Source organism: Rattus norvegicus, chromosome 7 (genome assembly GCF_021556685.1).
Source record: "Rattus norvegicus strain SHRSP/BbbUtx chromosome 7, alternate assembly SHRSP_T2T, whole genome shotgun sequence".
NCBI lineage: Eukaryota > Metazoa > Chordata > Mammalia > Rodentia > Muridae > Rattus > Rattus norvegicus.
Genome location: NC_141540.1, coordinates 65,806,113 through 65,828,193, shown reverse-complemented (window position 1 = coordinate 65,828,193; position 22,081 = coordinate 65,806,113). Strand labels below are relative to the sequence as shown.

At 42.8% G+C, this 22,081-nt stretch overlaps 1 protein-coding gene and 1 pseudogene across 1 annotated transcript; one reads left to right on the top strand and one right to left on the bottom strand.

The window, feature by feature from the left end:
- Window positions 1-734: 734 nt before the first annotated feature.
- On the bottom strand, window positions 735-855 carry LOC120093989 (small nucleolar RNA SNORA17; annotated as a pseudogene).
- Window positions 856-13,319: 12,464 nt separating this feature from the next.
- On the top strand, window positions 13,320-20,708 carry LOC148004710 (uncharacterized). Its single transcript, XM_087559746.1, has 4 exons — window positions 13,320-13,534; window positions 16,031-16,132; window positions 18,008-18,069; window positions 20,547-20,708. Exons 1-4 carry the CDS (start codon window positions 13,485-13,487, stop codon window positions 20,660-20,662), a joined length of 330 nt encoding a protein of 109 aa, XP_087415872.1. The 5' UTR covers window positions 13,320-13,484; the 3' UTR covers window positions 20,663-20,708.
- The last annotated feature ends 1,373 nt before the right edge of the window (window positions 20,709-22,081 follow it).

The following is a 22,081-nucleotide window of genomic DNA, read 5'->3' as shown; positions in this document are numbered from 1 at the left end:
TCTCCCACTCTCATGACCCCGGGACCAGCTCTCCCCACCTGCCATAGATGCCAGAGAGGAAGAGGGCATCCTATCATCTGTGCTACTGCACAGGAGACGAGGGGCAGGGGCAGCCCTTGGATTCTCCCATTCTCGGACCCTCAGTCGGCTCACTCAAGACTCCTGCACTGTGTGAGGCTCCCTCTGGGAAGTACTCAGATGGCTAGGGATGAGGTCACCGTTCCTGCTCTCATGCTTCCAGGGCCAACTCTCCCATAATGCCCAGGCGAGGTGTAAGACCAGTTCTGCATAGCTCCCAAAACATGTCCCTGGGTAGCAGCCCAGGCCAGGGACACAAGCCTGGTCTTTGGTAGTAACAGACCCCTGCTGCTGCTGCAGGGCCACAAACCCAGACGTGGATCCCAGTGGCATTGCCGGCCACTCACATCAGGTTGTTCCTTGCTACCCTCAAGTCTCCGGTCCGGTCTCTTTTCATTGTGCCTACATCCTTCTGTATCTCTTCCTCTTCCATTTCTCTACCACTTGCTGCCTCTCTTAGTGGCACCTGGGGTCTCTGAGTGGGGTCATCCCAGGAGCAGTCTCAGGAGTGCTATGCTCTGGGTAGGGGGTCATCTTAGGCATTGTCTGTGCCTCCAGGCCTGTGTGGCACTGAACTGGTGGGGATCTCAGGTGAGCTCCCTGCCCTGGACCCTGGTGCCAGACTGGTGGTTGTCTCAGGCTTGTTTTTTTCAGGGGGTAGAAGGCTCCTAATCATTCAGATGTTCTTAGGTCAGAACACTGAGCCTCTCTCCTCTTTGCCATCTACTGACACACATGTGACACAGCAGGCACACATGCATTACCTCCAGGGGCAGACTGACTCTCTTATGAACTGGTTTCATGTTTGCAAAGCCCTTCACCACACAGTCTGTAACTACTATGCCATTTGCTTATGTGACTGCCATGCAACAGACTGAATCTTAGGGTCCCAAGCATGACAAAGAAGCCCTCTAGCACTAAACTATATCTCTGGGCTTTTCCTTCTCTTCTCTTCTTGTTTTCTTCCTTAACATTTAATTTTGACAATAATTTACAGTATGCAGGTTGGCCCTGAACTCATCCTGTATCCCAGGCTAACCTCGAACTTGCGATCTTAAAGCCTCCAGAGTAGCTCGGATTATACTCAAGACCTGGATTTACTTAGTCATAATTCATTTCCCAAACCAGATTGTAACAGCTGAACCCCCAGGTTCACTTGTTTCCCCAGTAAGAGGCATAACAGGTACTCAGTAAATTTTATTGTAAGATAAATGTAACTAAGAGACAGTTGTTTTCCCATAAAATCCTAGAATGTCATAAAACATAAAGACCTAGTAATCATTTAACTCCATCATTCATCGATGGGTGAAGTAAACAGTGGTAGCTATTAAGCAACCCTTCTGCATCCGAGGTCTAACTCTCAGGGGCTTTGACTCACTCTTCCTTTTGTCCAGCAATGACTTCCTCAAGTTTTTCTGTTGCAGGCTATGGAAACTGAGGTAGGTCAATTCAATCAGTCAACGAATTATTAGAGGGCTTAGGGTTGATCTCATAATGAAGAGAAATCTACTGCCTCGGGGTTAGAGGACAGGACCCAGGGTAGCAGCAGATGTTTAGGGGATAGGTGTTCTTGGGTCATCATCAAGTCGCTACGGTCAGGATGAGATAGACCAGGTTCTTCTCTTCAATGAATCACTACACTTGACAGTCACAATCACATCCCAAAAGAAGAGAATCTTTCTTTGGGTCTCATTCCTGCTCCTGAATCTTAGGGCCACAAGCACTCCAGAGAAGCACTCTAGCACTAAACTGTATCTCTGGGCTTTTCCTTTTATCCAGATCAAATCAAATATGGGTCCTGCCAATGCTGTAGTCGTCTCTGATGGTTGATTTCCTAGATGGAAATGCAGGTGCCCTACCATAGGAGGAACTAGGAGAACACAAATGGCAGGTGCCCACAGCACGCCAACCCACGACTGGTAGGAACAGTGTTGAGTGCCAAAAAGCCAGCTTCCTGACAAGCCTGGCCCCAGGCTGGCATCTGTTTCTCAAAGTCCTTTACTTGGCTCCCTTTCCAGAAGGCTTTATGCTAATTTCCCCATGTGAGTACAAAGGCTGGGGAGGCAGAGGGTAGAGTTTCTGGGATGTGAGCACTGCCAGCTCCTGTTGTATCTCGTTCACCATACATTCTGTCCTGCTGTTCACTTGTCCTGTGTACCTGGGGTCAAGTCCCTACATAGATGAGGGCTCCGTCTCTCTCTGCTTCTGAGGAGATTTGTTCCGTTCCCCTTGTTTCTTCATTTGTTGATGCTTCCACAGCTGAGCGAAAGAAACCCGCAATCAACTAACAATGTAAAATCCAGCCACCTGGCATCCAAGCCTAGTTATTTAGGTTATAAGCGCACACGTGTGGACACACACACACACACACACACACACACTCACAAGATCACACATACAGACACACTCACACAGACATACACAGACACAGACACATACTCACACACACACACACACGCTCACATGTTTATACATACACAGACACACACACACAAGCACACACATACACACACACGCATGCTCACATGTTCATACACACACAGACACACACACAGCCACACACACACAGACACACAGACACACACACACACACGCTCACACGTTCATACATACACAGACACAGACACACACAAACACACACATACACACAGACACACACACACAGACACATACACAAACACACACGTACACACAGACACACAGACACAGACACACACACACACGCTCACACATTCATACATACACAGACACAGACACACACACAAACACACCCACACAAACACACACACAGACACACACACAGACACACACGCTCACACGTTCATACATACACATAACACAGACACACACACAAACACACCCACACAAACACACACACAGACACACACACAGACACACACGCTCACACGTTCATACATACACATAACACAGACACAGACACACACACACACACACAAACACACACACAGACACACACACAGACACACACGCTCACACGTTCATACATACACATAACACAGACACAGACACACACACACACACACACAAACACACACACAGAGAGAGAGAGAGAGAGAGAGAGAGAGAGAGAGAGAGAGAGAGAGAGAGAGATAAGTAGTTGAGGGTTTTCCAAGATGGGAATAAAAGTCTCAAGAGAACTTGGGTAACCCAGGAAGCTACCCTGCAGCTATGTGGAGCTCTCAAGAGTCTAAAACACCGAAATCCTGGGATTCTCCCGCCTTCCACTGAGACTCAAGATACCCTCCCTCCTCCAACCCCCTCCTTTCCTTTCTCCCTTATTTCCTTCCTTGTTTTGGAGTACTGGAGATAAACCCTAGGTCTCACACCTGCTTATAAAGGTGGAGACCTTAAAATAGTGGACCTTAGAGAGGATGGAACAGCCAAAGCTCTGGTACCAAGGAGGGAGCAAATTATACACGGCCAATGCCTACCCCACAGAGAAATCACCACGTGTGTGTACTTCCTGCTTTTGTTTCTTCTGCCCTACTTAAAGGAGAGCAGATAGAATATGATAACTGTTCTCCCTCAACTTCTGACCAAACTGTCAGCACATCTATTTTCCCTTACCAATTTAGACCCTATCTTCTTTTGAAATGCAGGGCATCTGGAATGGCAGGTTTGTGTGTCTTAATACTCAGTGCCACTTCTAACATTGCACAGCATCCCCAGCCTTCTTTCCACGTCAGAATTATTCATTCTAGGCTACAAGGTGAGCCTAAGTCCAAGTTACTTGTAAGCCTCACTGTTCATTGAAAAGCAAGATTTGTGAAACTACTCAAAAATTGTAAGCGGTGAACACATGTACAGTCAGGTTTCATTCTGGTGTGTGTGTGTGTGTGTGTGTGTGTGTGTGTGTGTGTGTGTGTGTGTGTGTGAAAGACCAAAGTGTTTAATTGGAAATGGATGAACAACACAGAGTGAAAATCTCATTTAGCCAGAACATCTGACCCAAGACATCCCCAGATGTCTGACTAATATTTAATGCAGTGTTAGTCAGCACCTTATCTGGGAGAAGATCGATGAAAGAAAAGGCAAGCTACAGCCATGTAAATTGTCCAGATACCTTCACGCCCTCCCCGAAACTGCCTCCGTCCCTGCCCTTTTCCCACACAGCCTTGAGCAAAACACAGTGACAGGGTGTGAAGAAGCAAGTGAGGATGCTGTATTGACAGATGGGTACCACTTAGGATCCATCCAAGGTTAGGGTTTTCTTACCTCACTCAAAAGTATGAAAGCTGGAGTCTCATCAGATGGGGTAGCCCCATGCAAAGGGCAGCCTGAGCCCTGCATCTGCGTGGTAGACTCAAACCTGAGCCCCACATCTGCGTGGTAGACTACACCATGCTGCCTGTGTTCTATCTGACACAGCCTTGGTTCAACAGTGCCCCTCTCTGGAAAAGACGGTAGGGGGCTTTGCAGGCCCCAGTGTCTGGAACTAAGTAATTTACATGGATATCAGCACTATAAGCAGATGTTTTTGCTGTGTCAACCTTTAAGAAAAGGATTTAAGAAGACCCATACACCTGCCTGAGGTCACAGAACGGAATCAGTCGTGAGGGAACGGTGTGAACCCCCCCAGAGCTTGAGCTTCTGACCACTAAAGTTCCATCACTTTGGCCAAATGATTACGATTCATGAGGCACAAACAATTATCCCTCAGCACCAGAAGTGAGCTTTGAATTTTCTTTCCCTTCTTGGTTTGCATCTGAGAATGTGTATCTCTGGAGCTTCTCAGTCGCCACTGAATTTCTCTTGTTGTCAAGCAAAATGGATGAGTAGGCTGTTGACTTGAGGTAAAAGGCCATGGAGCATTTGGGCAGAAACTAGAAGAGAAAGCTGGTCAGGAATGTAGGCGCTATGACGCAGCAAAGACTAGCAGATTGCATTTGCCACAGAGACTTCTTCCTTGAAGACTCCTGGCTCTTTTTATAAAAACAGGAAGCAGCATCTGTTAGGAAGGGTAGCAGAGGTTATGCTAAGATGACAAGGAATTATATCTTCATACAGCTCTTCTCTTGTGATCTCCAAACTTTTCAAATATCTAACTTTAGGACAGTGCCTTTCAGTAGGACATCGAGAAAGTTCACCTCTGAAAGTTAGTAGCTATCAGGAGAGTCTACATTCTCATTAGCAATTTAACACATAGTATTAATTATTTTTTTTTTAAGATTCTTTCCCCTTAGCCAGAAAGTAGTGACCTGGGAGGATCCCTTTGTGTTGCGCTTATAAGATAGTATGTGGTGATACAGTTCATACTAGCTAGATTGATGGACTGACGACGTAATAGGGAAAATACCACTTTGCAGTGTTTGTTTTTTCTTTAAATACAAATAATCAATTGGAGCGTCCATGGGGACAGTAACAGCACCCCTTGATCTGAGAGCTCCAAGCATTATGGAGACCTCTTTGGGGACCACAGCCCCCCAAGGCCTGGAGTCACTCTTGTCTCAGGCCAGTTGGAACAGTGTAAAAACTGAATAAAAAAGAAATACGAATGGGGAATGTTGGCAGAAACAGAAACCAGTCATCTTCATTCCCTTATGTGACTCAGGGCGGCAGATGATGTGACAGTCACTGATATAAACACAGGAGGTGAGTCTAGAAGACATCGAGATTCTTTTTTCTTTGAAGGGAACCTGCTTGGTTTAGCTTGAATCAAGATTAATGTTTATCAGTGATAAAAACGTTAAAGGTAAGTTTTAGGGGGGATGTTGAGGTTTGGTCTGTGGCTATGTATTGTAACACTAAATTCTGTACCCGAATGGAAAGTCTAGACCTAAGTGAATTCTCACGTTGACACGCTGCTTTTGTTGTACAAGCCTTGTTCCTTGATTTAAAACTATTGGTTAAGTAACATTGGTTCTCAAATCCATCTGGGAAAGTCTTTAATATTCTTGGGGATGATACCTAACACGCAGTCTAATGTTCGTGCAACTGTGCTCACTGGTATTTGGCCTGGATTACGCATGTTTTGAGCTCTGTGATTCTTAGAGTGCATATAATATTTAATTGACTTTTCTTTGGCAATATCAGTGTGTTTGTATTATATTCGTGGGACTCCCTCTGGTGTATAACTTAACACATGAAAATTCTTGTTTCTGTCTTTACCATGGTTTCCTTGCAGCCTGATAGATAAGGTGTCTAATTATGGAGTACGACGGAAGGCTTTGGATCAAATCATATGTTTTTATTGAAAATGAGGTCATGTTGGGTTGTGTGTGATATAGCAAAATAATCAGTTAACTATTTTTCCAAACCAAACATAGAGTAATTAAGTTTCGTAACCTGGTTTCCTCTGCAAGATCCATAACTCAGACGTGGTGGTTTGGGAACAACATGGGTAGAAATTTTGTATGTTATTCTTGGACATTTAAATGAATGTTATTTCTAGATAAACTGCATTTCAGGTTGAATTTTATTTTATTTTTGGTTTTATTTTATGCAGCATGGCCTAGAAATGCATTTGCCAAATAGTCTTTGAAAATGATGTGGTCAAACAATTATCACTTGAGTAATGAGAATCACATTATAACAGACAAACAGCAAATTGAAGTAGTGTTTTAAGTACTAATTTTCAAGATGACTAATAATACCAGAATATTGTAATAGAGTTTTCATATATTTCATGCAAGAATTGATTTCAAATATACTATCTTCCAAAAGTATTGAAATTCTCTAGTTTTATTACTTCCCTGGTTCCAAATGCTACATTTCTTTTGTACCCGGGAGACCTATGCTTTGCAGCCAACATCAGTAAGCTTGAGATTGTTGGGATTGGGGAGATGGCTCCCCTGATGAAATGTTCACCATATGAGCCCAAGGACCTGAGTTCAATCCTCAGCACCCACATGAGAAGCCAGACCCAGGGGCACAGTTGTAATGTCTATGCGGCGAGGCAGAGGCAGACAGGAGCTTCTGGCTAGCTAAATAGGTGAGCCCTCGGCCCTAGTGAGAGACTCTGTTTCAAAAAACAAGGTGTCTGGCTCCTAAGGACAGTGCAGAGGTTATCCTCTGCTCACACATGTATGTATACATATGCATGTCTCACACATACACCAGTACAGGTCTGCACGAACGCACACAAGGTTGGGGGGGAGATAATGTGTTTGCTATATTTAGATTGTTTTGTTTAAATTTTATTAAAATGCAACACACTTGATCAGTCAAAATCTCTCTAACCAAAATAACATCAAATTTAAAAGTTTTAAGGTCTAGGCTTAGAAGGAAGTCCCTAGAGCATACAATCCTCCCGCTAATGAATTAATATTTGTATTGTCTCTTCCCAGGACTAAAACAGCAGCTGCTTTCAAAACGCCAACTCTGTCTTGGGTTGACCGTGAAAAACTCTTTTGTAATTTAGCTTCAGTCCACTAGATAATTTTTCCATTCAACATTTATGCCTGAGAGGAATATTCCCGATGCACCATCGTAGAACTTCCACATTTTTCTTAGGTTTACTACTAACATGACTTCAAAACTGGGATATTGTCAAAATTGTGCTGACTGAAATGCTTCTCTCGGAGGGGCGTTTGGAACAGCTGTACTGAATAGACTGACGTCTGTGAAGGCAAACGTGTATTTTGAATTCAACTTTCAAACCACAGTGCTCAAGTAAGCAAAAACTGACCATGTGTTAAAAACACTTGAAGCTCTTCCTCTAGTGACTGTTTATCTACATTTTAAAAACTTTGTTTACATTGTAGTAACAGCTGTGTTTAAAAGGGATGTGGTAGAGCAGACGAATTTATAACGCAAAACTCCATTCTAAAAAAAAAAAAAAAAACCCTTATGTTTGAAAAAAATCACTTCAAAAGAGGGCAAAAATGATTAAAATAGACACAACCATTTGTTTAAACTATGACTTTCTCAAGAAAAAACAGCCTAATGTAAACTGGCCTGTGTATGCTCCAAGCAGCTGCTCTGTGTAATGCCCTAGGAAACCCTGTGGGGAGGGTGGGGAGGGCAGCAAGCAAGTGAGAAACTGACCCCAAGGACAGGTCACTGACATAGAAGCAACAGCAGAGCAAAGGAGGAAATGTTAAATAGTTTCGAAGTGTGTCAGTTCAGTCAGGGGCAGAGGAAACAGCCAGTGACCAACCTTGCCCTGAGTGATCTCACAAGGGAAAGTGGCAAGGTCACACTGGACCTCATTTGCTATTAGGCTCCTGTGTAGAAACTTTTCAATAAACATGTGAAGGCATACATGCCCACATTCACACACATGCACATGTGCACACACATGTGCACAGACATACACTCACATACACACACACACATACACACACACTCACACATACACATTCTCTCACACACACTCTTTTTCTCATAGACACATGCACTCACAGTCACAAACACAGTCATACACACATAGTCACTCATTCACACAGTCACACACACTTTCTCTTTCTCATACACACACACACACACACAATTTCTTTCTCACACGCATGCACTCTCTTATACACTCCCACACACTCACACACACTGTCTCTTTTTCTCACATACTCACACTTTCTCTCTCAGAGCACATGAACTCACACTCACACATGCAGTCACACAGTCACTCACATACACACATACACTCTCTCACACACACACTTTCTCTCTCATACACACAGTCGCTCATACACACACAAATGTGCACACACACACTCATGTCATGTTGTTTTGTATGTTGCAAGTGTCAACCTCTCTGTCTCTCTCTTTTTTTTTTTTTTTTTTGGTTCTTTTTTTCGGAGCTGGGGACCGAACCCAGGACCTTGCGCTTCCTAGGCAAGCGCTCTATCGCTGAGCTAAATCCCCAACCCCGTCAATCTCTCTTTTTAAATCCCTCTTTGGCCTTCCATTTTCTCAGTCTGACATGTTTAAGACCTTGGCCATCTCCTTACAAACCCTGCCATAGGTTTCCAGTTGCCCCTTGGTTATTTTGCCGCTTGTCCAGCTCTAGAGCTGTAACCACGTGCTTTGTCCTCTGTTTCCACCTGACTGTTCGCCGAAGTCCTACCTTCCACTGTTTATCTCAGTGGTTATCAACATGTGGGTCGATACTCCTTTGGGGGGGGGTCAAAAAACCCTTTCACAGGGGACACCTATCAGAAGATATCCTGAATATCTGATTTTTACATTGTGATTCATAACAGTCCCAAGGTTACAGTTATGAGGTAGCAATGGAATAATTTTATGGTTGGGGGTCAGCACCACATGAGGAGCTGTTGGAGGGTTGAAGCATAGGAATGGTGAGAGCCGCTGATTTATCGTCTTTACTTGGATGTAGCAATACAGTCTGTGTATCTTGAAGAAGCAAAGAAAGCAGGGTTTCCCAGCTTATGTTTCACCCTAGACTTTGATGTTAACAGGGATCAGCTAAAATAGGCACATCTTAAGGAACCCGCATGGAGTAATAGCCATGGATTAGGCAGCAAGGAGGCTTCGTCAGATGCCAGAGTGGAGAGCTGACAAACAAGCTGCCTTCCCTCTCACATATGATAACCCTGGGAGTGAAAATGGAACCACTAACCAAAGCCTGGCCTCAGGATAAGAACCCAATACAGAAGTGAAATTTAACTAGAGGTGTAAGTCCCACCCCACACATGTGACCGAGTAGTCATATTTGCAGTCTTTCTTACCACAGTGGACTTTGGGGGGAAAATGTGATTTCTTTCTATCTGTGGAAAACAAATGTCTTGGTTAAGGTTACTACTGCTGTGATGAAATACCATGGGGGAAAGGGTTTATTCAGCTTACACTTCCACATCTTTGTCCATCATCAAAGGAAGCCAGAATGGATCTTAAGCAGAGCAGGGCTAGAACCTGGAGGCAGGAGCTGATGCAGAGGCCATGGAGGGATGCTGCTTTCTGGCTTGTTTCCCCTGGCTTGCTCAGCTTGCTTTCTTATAGAACCCAGGATCACTGTCCAGAGATGGCACCACCCACAATGGGCTGGGCCCTCCCTATTGACCACTAACTGAGAAAATGCCCTACGCTGGATCTCATGGGGGCATTTCCTCAGATGAGGCTTCTTCCTCTCAGATGACTTTAGCATGTGTCAAGTTGACACAAAACCAGCCAGTGTGATAGATATATCAATTTTTAGTCTCTCTCCCCTTCTCCTCGCACTCCTCTCCCTCCGTCCTTCTTTGCTTCTTTCCTTCTTGCCTCTTATCTTTAAATATGTTTTGACCCTTATTCTATACCAACTATCCTAGGCATGGAAATCGATTATACCAAGTACACTAAGTTGTCCTTTAGAGGCAGCTGGAGAGAGGGCTAGCGAAGAGGGAAGGAATGATAGGTGGAGGGGAGGAGGGTAAAGAAGGAAAGGATAAGTCAGGAATGGCAGATATGAGGAGATAAAACACAGATGGGCATTAGGTAATGAATTGCTGAAGGGGATACCCTCTTTGCCACAGTGGTCAGGACTCCCTCTCTGAGTGGATGTCATAGTCCAGCGCATAGTGGACATCTCTGCTCGATGTTTGGGTGTACACGCTAGTGGCCTGTGGAATGGACACCCCAGGGTAGGGAGCCAGGAGAACACAGATCTGAAGACATTTTTAATCCAGTTATTGTATGACCACTAAGTTCATAGCTCAAGTGTGAGCACATGAGAGGAGTCTGTGTCCACAATGTGACTTCATAGATGTAATGGCAAAAGTATCTTTTTGGCAAAGTGAACAGCACTGGAAGCAGTCATTTGTTCTTGTTACAGAACTGTAACACTACCATGGAAAGCTTTATTCGTAGTTTGCATCTGTGTCTTGGTGATGGGTGCCTGTATCCATACTTATATCACCTGCACCTACACTGACATCTGATGTGTCATTACCCTGAGTATAGCCATGCCTACAACCACCCATCACTATTAAATGGGATACACAATACCATTCTTTTGCTACTAAAACCCTGATTAACATATTCCTGAAAGATGCAAATTGTCCTCCTAGAGGGACTCCTGATAGGTGGAATAGATAGCAACATACAGCACATGTATCTAACCCATATCACACTATGTTGATAATTTAATTACATACCTCAAGGCTAAAGGCTAAACATGCCCAACTCATATCTTCACAAAAATTGCATCAAACACAGTCACCAAGGTGATGCTAGTCTTTGAGGAAAGGGGGTGGAGGTTGTGTTACTATGACTACTGTATAAAAAGGTATCAGATGAGCTGTTGCAAAAAAGAAAGTAAAAAAATTCCATATACCCTACAATCTCTCATTGTTGTTGGAGCTGTGTAAAGATTTCCTCATTTCACAAGGTTTCTCGCTTGGAGAAGGCTATCCTGCCACATCAGCAGATATCGGAGATGAGCTACTGATCGTTAGTGCAGAAGCTGGTGAGGGTCTACCAGAATGGACAGGTAGAATAAGGCATGGGCTGAGAGGAACGTTGGTTGCCATGTTAGCTCCGTCTGATCACAGGTTTGCAGACAGAAGACAGGTTGTACAGGTCTGTCATTTCCAGAGGAAAAGAGGAAATCAACATTTACAGACTCCTCTGTCTCAAATGCCTTTGTATTAATTAGTGGAAATCCAAATGCTCAAGCCAACTGATTCTGTCTCCTTTATTTACTAATAGCAGAAAGAAGGAACTGTGGACTCCCCCATAGGTGTGTCAGTCCCATGAATGAATGTTTCCCCACAGCTTACAGCCTGAACCCCAACCGATACTCAAGTATTTAAGAGAAGAGACTTAAATAATTTCATATTTTTAAATATTCTCCAATACCACCCTTTCCTAGATACAATGCAAAAACATTTTTTTAATAACAGAATTTGGTAGGGAAAAAGGGGGTTGCTTTTTTTTTCCAAAGTGTAGGAGTCACATAACTTTTAGAAAAAGTTAAACTAGTTTCCTCAGCATGACTTTTAATGCACACAGTGACTGGGAGGCGAACATGACAGGAAGCCATTTTCCAAATGCTCCCTTCCACAGTACCCTCCCAGTCAGTGTCTGTGTAGCGCTGTAGGAAATGTGTGCTATAAAAGTCTTCTTATAGAGCATGCTACAGGAAACATTTTGAGAGCTATGTTTTTATCTTTCATAAATCTACAAGGAAAAATATTTAGCTTCTCTGTAATGCTCTCAAAGCTATTTCAAACTTCAGTTATAAGAGAAGAAGTTTACAAGGAAGCAAACCCACATCTGCGTTCTCATTTGTAGTGCCTACTCTGCCCTACGCACTTTTGTGGATACTGGCTTGTAGAAGTGAACGGAACAGGCAGAGTTCTGATTCCCAAGGAAGTGGTTTTCTAATGGCAATTACATATATGTATGCATGTATGTGCATTTGTATGTGTATGTGTATATGTATGTATACATAGATGATTGTGTTAAATGCTGAGACTTTAAAATCTTAGTATATAAGTTATGGATATAATATATATCTATGAATTCAATGCAACTATTAATGTTATCAGTTACTAGAAGATTCTGTGAAATTAAATGATGTAGACTTTAATTTTACCAAGAAGAACAAAGAGCCATAAGAGATTCTGAGTAACTTTGTAGAATAAGAAACCTCTAATCAGTAAGAAGTGTCAAAGCTGTTAGCAAAGGATGGATAAACTGGAGTCCAAATCAGGCGTCCTGAAGTGCATGTGGAAACTGGGCATGCGCAGAAGCAGGGCTGATGGTCAGAGATAGGTAACATGGCGGGAAGTACCAGGCCCCCTGACTTCCAGATGAAAGTCAGGAAATCCCTGCCTCATACTGTATGTTCACAGGAAACAAGGCGAACTAAAGAACCTAGTATGAGAGACCTTTACGACAATATCCATGTGTCCCGAGTTAGGAAGACTATTTTAGAAGTAAACTAAAATAAATGGGATCTATACTAACAATTCAAACTTGCATGGGTAAAGCAATTCGGGTTAGCAAATGCTGTTCACAGCACATACAATGGAGAAATTACCAAATCAATAAGAACAATTTCAAGGAAACAGGAAGACGGGCACAGACTATAAACAGATTGTTCACAGCAGATAAGGTGTGGTGAAAAGCTTTATGAACGGGAGTTTAATTGTACTGGTAATTAGAAAAATGCATTTAAACCACAGAGAGATGCAAGGGCATGCTGGTCATTCTGGAAACATTTTTTTCAAAGTCCGACAATAAGCATCAGTAGGAATGTCTAGTTATGGACACATCTTGGTTGAAAGCCCCTGCATTTCCGCTTCCGGGTGACAGACCCTGCATTTCCACTTCCGGGTGACGGACACTGCATCTCCACTTCCGGGTGACGGGCCCTGAATTTCCACTTCTGGGTGATGGACCCGGCATTTTCACCTCTGGTGTTGGCTGCGAAGAAGCCCCAGCACATATGCACAAGAGACATGTACAATGCTAATCCAGAACAGCAGTGTTTAACTGTGTAGAAGATGGGAAATGACCTAATAGACATTTCATGGGATTATCCACAGTGGCGAAAGTGAGTAAGAACTGTATGTAATACTACTGAAAAAAAAAATTAACAGTCATAGGAAATTGAAAACTCCAGGGCAAACAAAATGCGTAACAACTCACACAGACTAAGAACAATCTAGCAGACAAAAAGAGACATATTGGAGAGATTATGTAGTGCCTTTCAGCTCTGTTTGTGAGATAACTTTGTAAACTTAGTGGTAAGGTCAGGGTGAGTGAGTGGTATTACTATTTTTATGCTTTTATGTATAACTGAAATATTTTCCTAAGATTGTCCCTACACAAGTAAATGAGCAATATTAATAATGTTTGAGATAGAATTTAGACAAAGCTAGGCTTTTCTTTGGTATTTTGGTTTTGCCCTCTGGGGTCCAGTGACCTTACCACAGGGGTCACATGTCAGATAGCCTTCACATCAGATATTTGCATTCTGTTTCACGGCAGTATCAAAATGACAGTTATGAGGTAGCAACAAAAATAATTTTATGGTTGGGGTCAGCACAACATGAAGAGCTGTGCTAAAGGGTCGCTGTGTTAGGAAGGTTGAGAATCACTGCTTCAGATTGACTTAACTGACAAAATAACCACCATTTACAAACAAAACACGATAGCTAAATGATTATAAATAGCTTTCCTTCCTGAATATAAGCAAGATCAGAATAAAAACTATAGCTTGACTCTGTTCAACACATTTAATTACATTAAATATATAGCTATAGATGTAAAAAGCTGTAAGCCCCAGACAATGATGGCAAAGAAGTTCATATCAATCTTTTTAAATAATAGTGATTCATGTAAAGCTGTTACATGTAATTTAAAACATTTAAATTTCCATAGACTGGGTTCCTTCCTATAAAACACATTTAAATATGCCGTCCCTCTTTCTGCGACTCTCAAATGCAACTGAAGGTCTGTCTAGCACAGCAGCTCTCAACTTCCCAACACTGCGACCCTTTAATTCAGTTCCTCATGTAGTGCTGATCCCCAACCATAAAATAATTTTTGTTGCCACTTCAAACCTTGCTATTTTTACGAGTCATAATCTAAATATATGATATGCAGGATATCTAGTATGCAGCCTTCAAAAGGATCGAGACCCACAGGTTGAGAAATAACAGCTCTAGCAACTTGTTTGCAAGGATCTGGCTGGACACCACCGTGAGTACACGTCAGGGCCTAGAATCCCCGAATGAACACTGCATTCAAGTTTCCTGTGGGTTTAAAGGCCAATCATCTGATCTCCGTGACTTCTCTCCTGGTCTATTAGATGAGGGTAATGATTGTAACAACTCTCTGGGTAGCCTGGGAAGCGCTTTATAAATTGGCAGGCCATTTTGCCAGAAACACAGAAACTCATTTCTGTACCAGTCCAACGTAAACTCACTTTGAGGAATCTCTGCCCTGGTAAAGAAAGCAACAGCAGCATGTACCAGCACACTCGGAAAGGCTCGTCCACTTACACAGTTGTGATTTATTGGATCTATGGGGAGGCAGGCAGTGAGGTCTAGGGCCTAGGGTGATAAATGACTTCTCCCTGGCCTGAGGCATGGTGCTTAGATCAGCACCCGGTGTGCTTACTGTATTGTAGTGAAGGGAAAGAAAAACACAGTCCACTTCCAAAATAGCAAGGATAGCTTTAATTTATCCAACCTGCTTAGGGTCATTTTTTTTTTCTTAAACCATCTTTCCAGTCATGGTTTTTATTAAGTGTGGAAGGCTTTCTTGTTCTTGTGGGTTAACCTAGCTTTTAGCTTGTGTGGAAGGACTCGGGAAACAGAGCGGGTCCATATGGTGTAAAAACAATGTTTTGCCAGTTATCATCCAGGCGAAACAGACCTTTAGTCGCTATTGTACGTGGGTCACAGCATCATAGGTCTTTGTCTACAACCGTGTCTGGTCATCAGGAAGCATCACTGTGGAAACCTCACCTTTGGCTGGTTCACACCTCCGGAGTCTAAGTGTACCTTCTCTAAGTCTGAAAGCACGAGCAAACCAACCAATTGATTACAGAATGTTTTTCCAGCAAGCATGGCTTCCCAGCTCCCAGATAATGTAATTTTTTTTTTTTGCTTTTTATTTAAAAGCAATTCTGTTTCTTTCTTTGCATTCACACACACACACACACACACACACACACACACACACACACACACACACACACACACTGGTTGGAATAATGATGCCTGCTAGGTTTTATAAATGGGGTCCCTACTGGATCCTCCCTGAGAATCATGTTCACCCTGAGTCCTCAGTGCACTGTTGTGCTGCTTGAGAAGTTTAAGGTTTCCTTAACGTAAAATGAGATTGTTGTTGTTGTTGTTTATAGTGAAACACCCTGACATCACACCCCTTTCTTTAAACGGTGATACGGTTACTTTGTTGAGAAACAAGACGATATTTGAAGTTTGGGATAACTCTTGCTCAGATAAAACCAATCCTTGTGATAGGTTTAGAAACAAAGGAATCTTACACGTATGTTTCTGTTTCCTTTGTGTTCTTGGAGGGGAGACTTCGGGAGCAGTGTGCATGAAGAGGGGATTGTTTTTGTGGAGACACGTCTGGTATTTCAGGGAAATAAGAAAGTAATAACAGATGTAAAGTCAAGGTGAGAAACAGCGCACCCCTCTCCCTCCTTCCTGCCCTCCCGCTTCAAGTCATGTTTCATCTGGAATACTTTAGACCATTCCCCGACATTTTACTTACTGAAAATAAAAAACCTGGAAATTTTGATCTGCTTCCCCTCTGTTTGAGACACTAAGAATTAAGCCTTAGTTCTCGTGATATACTTAGAGAGTGAAAACTAATAAGAATTCAAATACTTCACCGTACATTATAAGCTTGAATATATCACCATACTCGACTTTGTTCCTGATAAATGATGGCTTCTACCTCCTCCCCCCACCCTTCCCACCCACCCAGCTGGGTTCCATTTCTTCTGTTTTACCCGGTTCTTCAACATTCCGCTCCATCAGATCCTACTTTTCCAGATTAAACCCAAGAATTACTCAAACAACCATGGGTTCTCTCTCCTTTGAACTCAACACACCAGCTTCCCACACAAGCATCCAACAGTAGACTTTTATCTTTCTGAGTGACTCTGGAGTATTACTCGCTATAAGGCGCATCAGAGACCTGAGACCACAGCTTACTTTTAGAGTCCTGAAATCGGCTCCTTCTCTCTCTACTTGTCCCACACTTGTTGTTCCTGCTATAGTACAGGGACACCTCCTTTGGCTCTGCTCTGAAGTCAGCCCATTCCCTAGCTTAGTTCTTCAGCTCTCCTGAAGAGAGAGATCTTCTTTTCCAACTTGGTGCCAGGGCCTCCACTTCCCACTCAAGAGGGCCAGTAATCTCACATGTGGGTCTTGGGCAGATAGGAATCAGTGGGTCAGTTTCTAAGCAACCAAGAAACAGAGAGGCTGGTAGAGAACAGCCTATGAACTCTGGAAAAGCATCCATCTTGTTGGTTCTCAATAGTGGTGGTACCGCCCCCTAGAGGCCTTTTCAGAAATGCTTAGAGACACTACTAGCTGCCACAATCGCAGGCCATACTCCTTAGCCTTTCACAGAGCAGGATTGCTAAATGCCCTACAAGACAGAGTAAATAAACCCCAAAAGGAGGCCAAAGTTTCACTCATTAAAGAGCCCTGCAAACAGTCACATAAAGGAGAATTTGTCTGCCGTTATTTGAGCCTAACCTTAAATGCTACTTCGCATAGAGACACAAAGTGTTTAAAACACTCTTAAAATATGCTGACATTTCAGAGTAACAATACACCACAAAGCAAAAGACAGATGCACTTGTCTTTGTTAAGGTCCTTCTCAGGAAGGTTCATTTGCATTTTGGAAAGGGATGCAGTTACCATGCTCCACTCAGTCTTGAATTGACCGGACTGTAAAAGCTATTTGTCTGCAACCATAGATGTCACAGAAAAGCATCCTCAGAGAGATCTAAGACTTGCGGGTCTCAAAAGATAGAACTCTTCTTTGATATCTCGTTGCCTTCCTAATCCACGTCATAACACTGAGAATTATTTTGACATTACGGTTATAAACGCGGACTAGCTCACTTGCAAGAGTATTTCCAGACTTGGAATTTATTTTTTTCATGGACATTTTTCCATACTGAAATCAGAAGACTTCCTTCTTCTAACTCTCGGACACAAAGCCGTCCAGCATGTTGCTGCTTAGCCAGAGAGTGCTTCCCTTGGTTCTTGTACCCATGCCTGCTCTCCTGTTTCATTTCACCAAACATCTTGTATGGAATGACTCGCGGCCTCTTGAACCCCACTTACTCATTATGAATAAGTGCGGGCATATAATCACTTTGTTATGTCTTCAGTATCTCGCTGTCCGTGTATTTACATGTGGAGGCACATGTGATTTTTATTATGTTGTTTTCCCTTGGTTGTGCCTCTCCTAACAGTTAGGTATTATGTTATAGGTGGATGACTTATGTTACCTCTATGTCTTATTTTAGGGTTCTCTTATCCTTCCATTGTTATGGCAAATACCTAGGCAAAGCAATTTACAGAAGGAAAGGTATGTTTTTGGATGAATTTCTAAATTTTCAGTCTGTGGCTGTTTGGCTCCCTTGTTTTCAAGTCCGTGGTGAGGCTGAACAGTGAAGCTACTCATTTTATTGATGTGGGGAAGGTCGGGGAAGAGCAAAAGAAAGGGCCAGGTGCGATAAAAAGTAGACAACTTTCCCAAGACCCAACCCCACTTTCTCCAATTAGGCTCCAGTTCCTGAGTGTTCTACAGTCTCTCAGGAGCCCACTAAGTTACAACCCCACAAATGAATGAACACATTCATGGAGTAAAAGCCCCATGATCTAACTACCTTCTGAAGGCCCCACCTCTGAACAATTCTGTGTTGGAGATCATTGTTCAATATTTGAGGATTTGGGGGGGGGGATGTACAGTTAGAGACTTCAGAATCACAAGGGGTGACATTTAAAGGAAGCATTAGGTTGTAGAGGGTTGTTTTGATTACCCTAGATCTGTCACATTAACCACCTTTATCCTGAAAAGAATTTTCATCAGGGAAGGAATTGAAATTTAGAATATTTTGTAGATAGTATGAGTATTAGCCAATCAAAGTGATCCCTTTATTTACAAGAAAGAGCACTGCGTAAATGCTGGCCTTCTCCAAAGAGTCCTGATTTATCCAGTGACCCAATTCTAACAGGACAGTGTAGAATTACATCTCTTCACCTACAACAATGGTACCCACGTGTGGTGGTTTGAATGAGAGTGACCCAATGAGCTGACACTTGGATGCTCTGGTCCTTTCTCCCTAATATTATCAGGTGGGTAGGAGCTGTCCTTTCATGTCTAACACTTCCTGCTTCTGCTCTTGTCTTGGGAGCAGGCAGTGGTGTCATAAGAAAGAGAAGCATTCCTCTAAAGTGTCAAAGCCAAATGCCAGTGGGGTGGGAGAAGGTCCCCACCTTGAAGCAGCTTGGTAATGAATGTCGTTGGACTCATCTTCCCATGGTTTTCTCCAGTCACCTCATTACCTGCTGATGGTCATATGCCATTTCCAGATGAGAAGGATGCTATTGTCCCAGAGAAACTCAAAACCACCTACAGAACAAACATTTTTAATGTCTATGGACACACACCATTACTTCATGAAATTTCTCAGAGGGTGAAACAAACTCATTTAGAATAAAACAAAGCAGAACTGTTTTTATTAGAGTGAACAGTGAATGGAAACAGGAAAAAAATTAAACACCAAGTAATAAAAAATTTAAAAGTCAAGTGATTAAATTGAAAAATGTACTAATTTGAAATAGATACTCTATTTAATGTTTATTTCATATGGTATAGTTGTAAGCCAACAATTAGTGGAGCCAAAAAAAATTAGTAAGCCAAAACATATCCTTCTAAAGGATATGACTAGTTTAAAAAGAATGTCTTAATTTGCTACATTCCCAAAAGTCTTAGGAAACCCAGAATTCCTATATGTACTAGACATATTTATGAGAAAAACTGTCAATTTTATGAGTAATTTGCCAAGCCATTTAAAGGAAAGATGATTGTGTTAGCTTTATATGTTTGCTATAACAAACGTGGTTGTTTGAAAACAACAGAGAGTCCACAATGGTCTCATTTGGTACCCCGGGGCCAGCAGGGGCTTTTACCCACTGGAACAAAGCCAGTATCTTTGCCCTGCTGAGTTTTGCAACCCTGCTTGCTTGTCCCGGTTCATAATACTTTCTTCGCTCTTCAGAGGCTACACTGTCGCATCTGGTTTGCTTGCTGTTCCTTCTGTCTCTAGCCGTCTTTTGTGAATTCTTGACAGTGTATTTAAAGATAATCATTGGGATAATCCAGGCTAATGCCCCCACCCTTGCCTCATCTCAAGAACTTTAATATAGTTGGCAAAGTCTTGCAAAATCTCTTGGTTACAGGAAGCAACTTTCAGATGGCCCAGGACCCTGGATCCAAAGGGCTGGGCGTTATTATTTTTCACTCAGTAGAGCGGCACACATGTAACTCACGTAGAAGGCAGTTAGCTCCCAAATGGGCATTAGGTAATTAGATTAGTAGTTTAGACCACTGGCTTCTAAGATAGGAGTGCAGGAGACATATAGACAAATGACTGACACTTGTTCACCTCCATGTTAAGATCTGGAAAATAGACACCAACTCTCTTCTCTCCATGTTTCCAACAGGATTGTCATTCCTGGTTGTAATTACTGACATCAATATGTATGTTCTCTCTCTCTCTCTCTCTCTCTCTCTCTCTCTCTCTCTCTCTCTCGTTTTGAAATTCTGACCAGGAATTTCAGTAGACTTGCTATTTAATTGAGCTTTCTGCAATCCGTTCCTTAGATTTTTCTTGAGTGATGGTGGGGGTTGGGGAGGGGGGTTGATAGAATAGAGAGGTCTTACATCTCTTCCCCTTCAACCTGAACATCACGTTATGGTTTTGTGTGTGTCTCACTCCTGTTTTAAAAATATTTCCATGGAATCTGGAATAAACCATAGTTAAAATTCTGTGCTTCCAGGTCAACCTCTGAATAAATCAAACAGATGGCGGGCCAAGCTTTCTAAATGGCTGGAGATAAGCATATTCAATGGAACCTTGAAGAATCTCTTGCTTTCTGTAAAAACCGCATATTAATGATTAAAAATGCATTGCCCTGCAAACTCAGAAGTTGGTAGATCAGTCCCACCAGTGATTCTTTAGAAAATCATAGATGCTGAGAAGCTCAACTCTTCTAGTTAATTTCGGTAGCTTTCTAGAAGGAAAACAATTAAGTGTTTTGTTCTGTATGATGAAAAATATTATTGGGGCCCTCATCTTCTAATTCTACCCCAATAATATGTTGAAGAGACTGATCTCAGAACATAAAGCCTTTACTTCCACCCCCACCACCCCCAGACTCTCAGTTTAGGATTCCAAGTTATCGGTTGTCAAAGAGCAAGCGGAAAAGCACAAGGGAGAATGCTTCTCTTTCACACATGAATCACTCCTCTTCATTTCTGCTTAGAGTGCTCCCTCTTGGGGGCAGGTACAGCCTCCCATGTAATATCCTTCTCCCCCTCTGCACTCTTCAAATGAGACCGTTACCGGTGGAGTGCTACACCTGGAACCCTTCCAGTTCCGAGAACCCTCTTCTAAATACCATCCCAGGGATCTATCTCAAAATCACAAGACACCACCTCCTAAATAAACTCTTGCTCCTAAATAAAGTTGTTTATTTTGCTGTTAGCAAAAGTAAGGGTATCCTTTGCCCTTGAGTCACTTGGAATTTCAGTGTATAGTATTTTTTTTTTATAGATTTATTTATTTTATGTATGTGAGTGCACTGTAGCTCTCTTCAGACACACCAGAAGAGGGCATCAGATTCCATTACAGATGGTTGTGAGCCACCGTGTGGCTGCTGGGCATTGAACTCGGGACCTCTTGAAGAGCAGTCAGTGTTCTTAACCACTGAGCCATCTCTCCAGCCCATCAGTGTACACTATTGCTGACATGGTGCGAAAGTTCATCTCACCACACACTTCGCAGTTTCTTTCCTTAAGGGCGATGATCTGGGAACCCCCCAACTCTTTTCTAGTTACGCTGACCCTGTGTGGAGATCTCTTCCATGCCTCAGCCCACCTCCTTCTGTCCTTTGCTACCACCCCAGTCCTTGCTCCCAGGGCTTCTAGACCATGGATTTGTTTAGAGGGCTCCTTTCCAAAACAAAGAAGAAAATGCCTGTTCTCTTTAATAGTTTCATCGGACACTTGCTGCTTGTTAATGTTCAGACACCGGCAGCACTGGGAAGAGTCATTGCTTATGTCAACTCGTCAAGTAGCCTAAACAAGCTTGCTGGAGGCTGGCCAGCTCCGGACAGTCATTGACCACAGAGGCAATCTGGAAGGCCATTACAACTTGTGGAAGCCAGAGGTAACTCTGCTTCTCATCTAGCCTGCTTCCCAGGGATGGGCTCCAGAACCACCAGACATCAAGGCCAGAGGGGTTATGTTCAGTTGCAGACAAGATCTGCCTTCTCCTTTGGAATTAACTTGAGATGGATGTGCAAGCTACAGA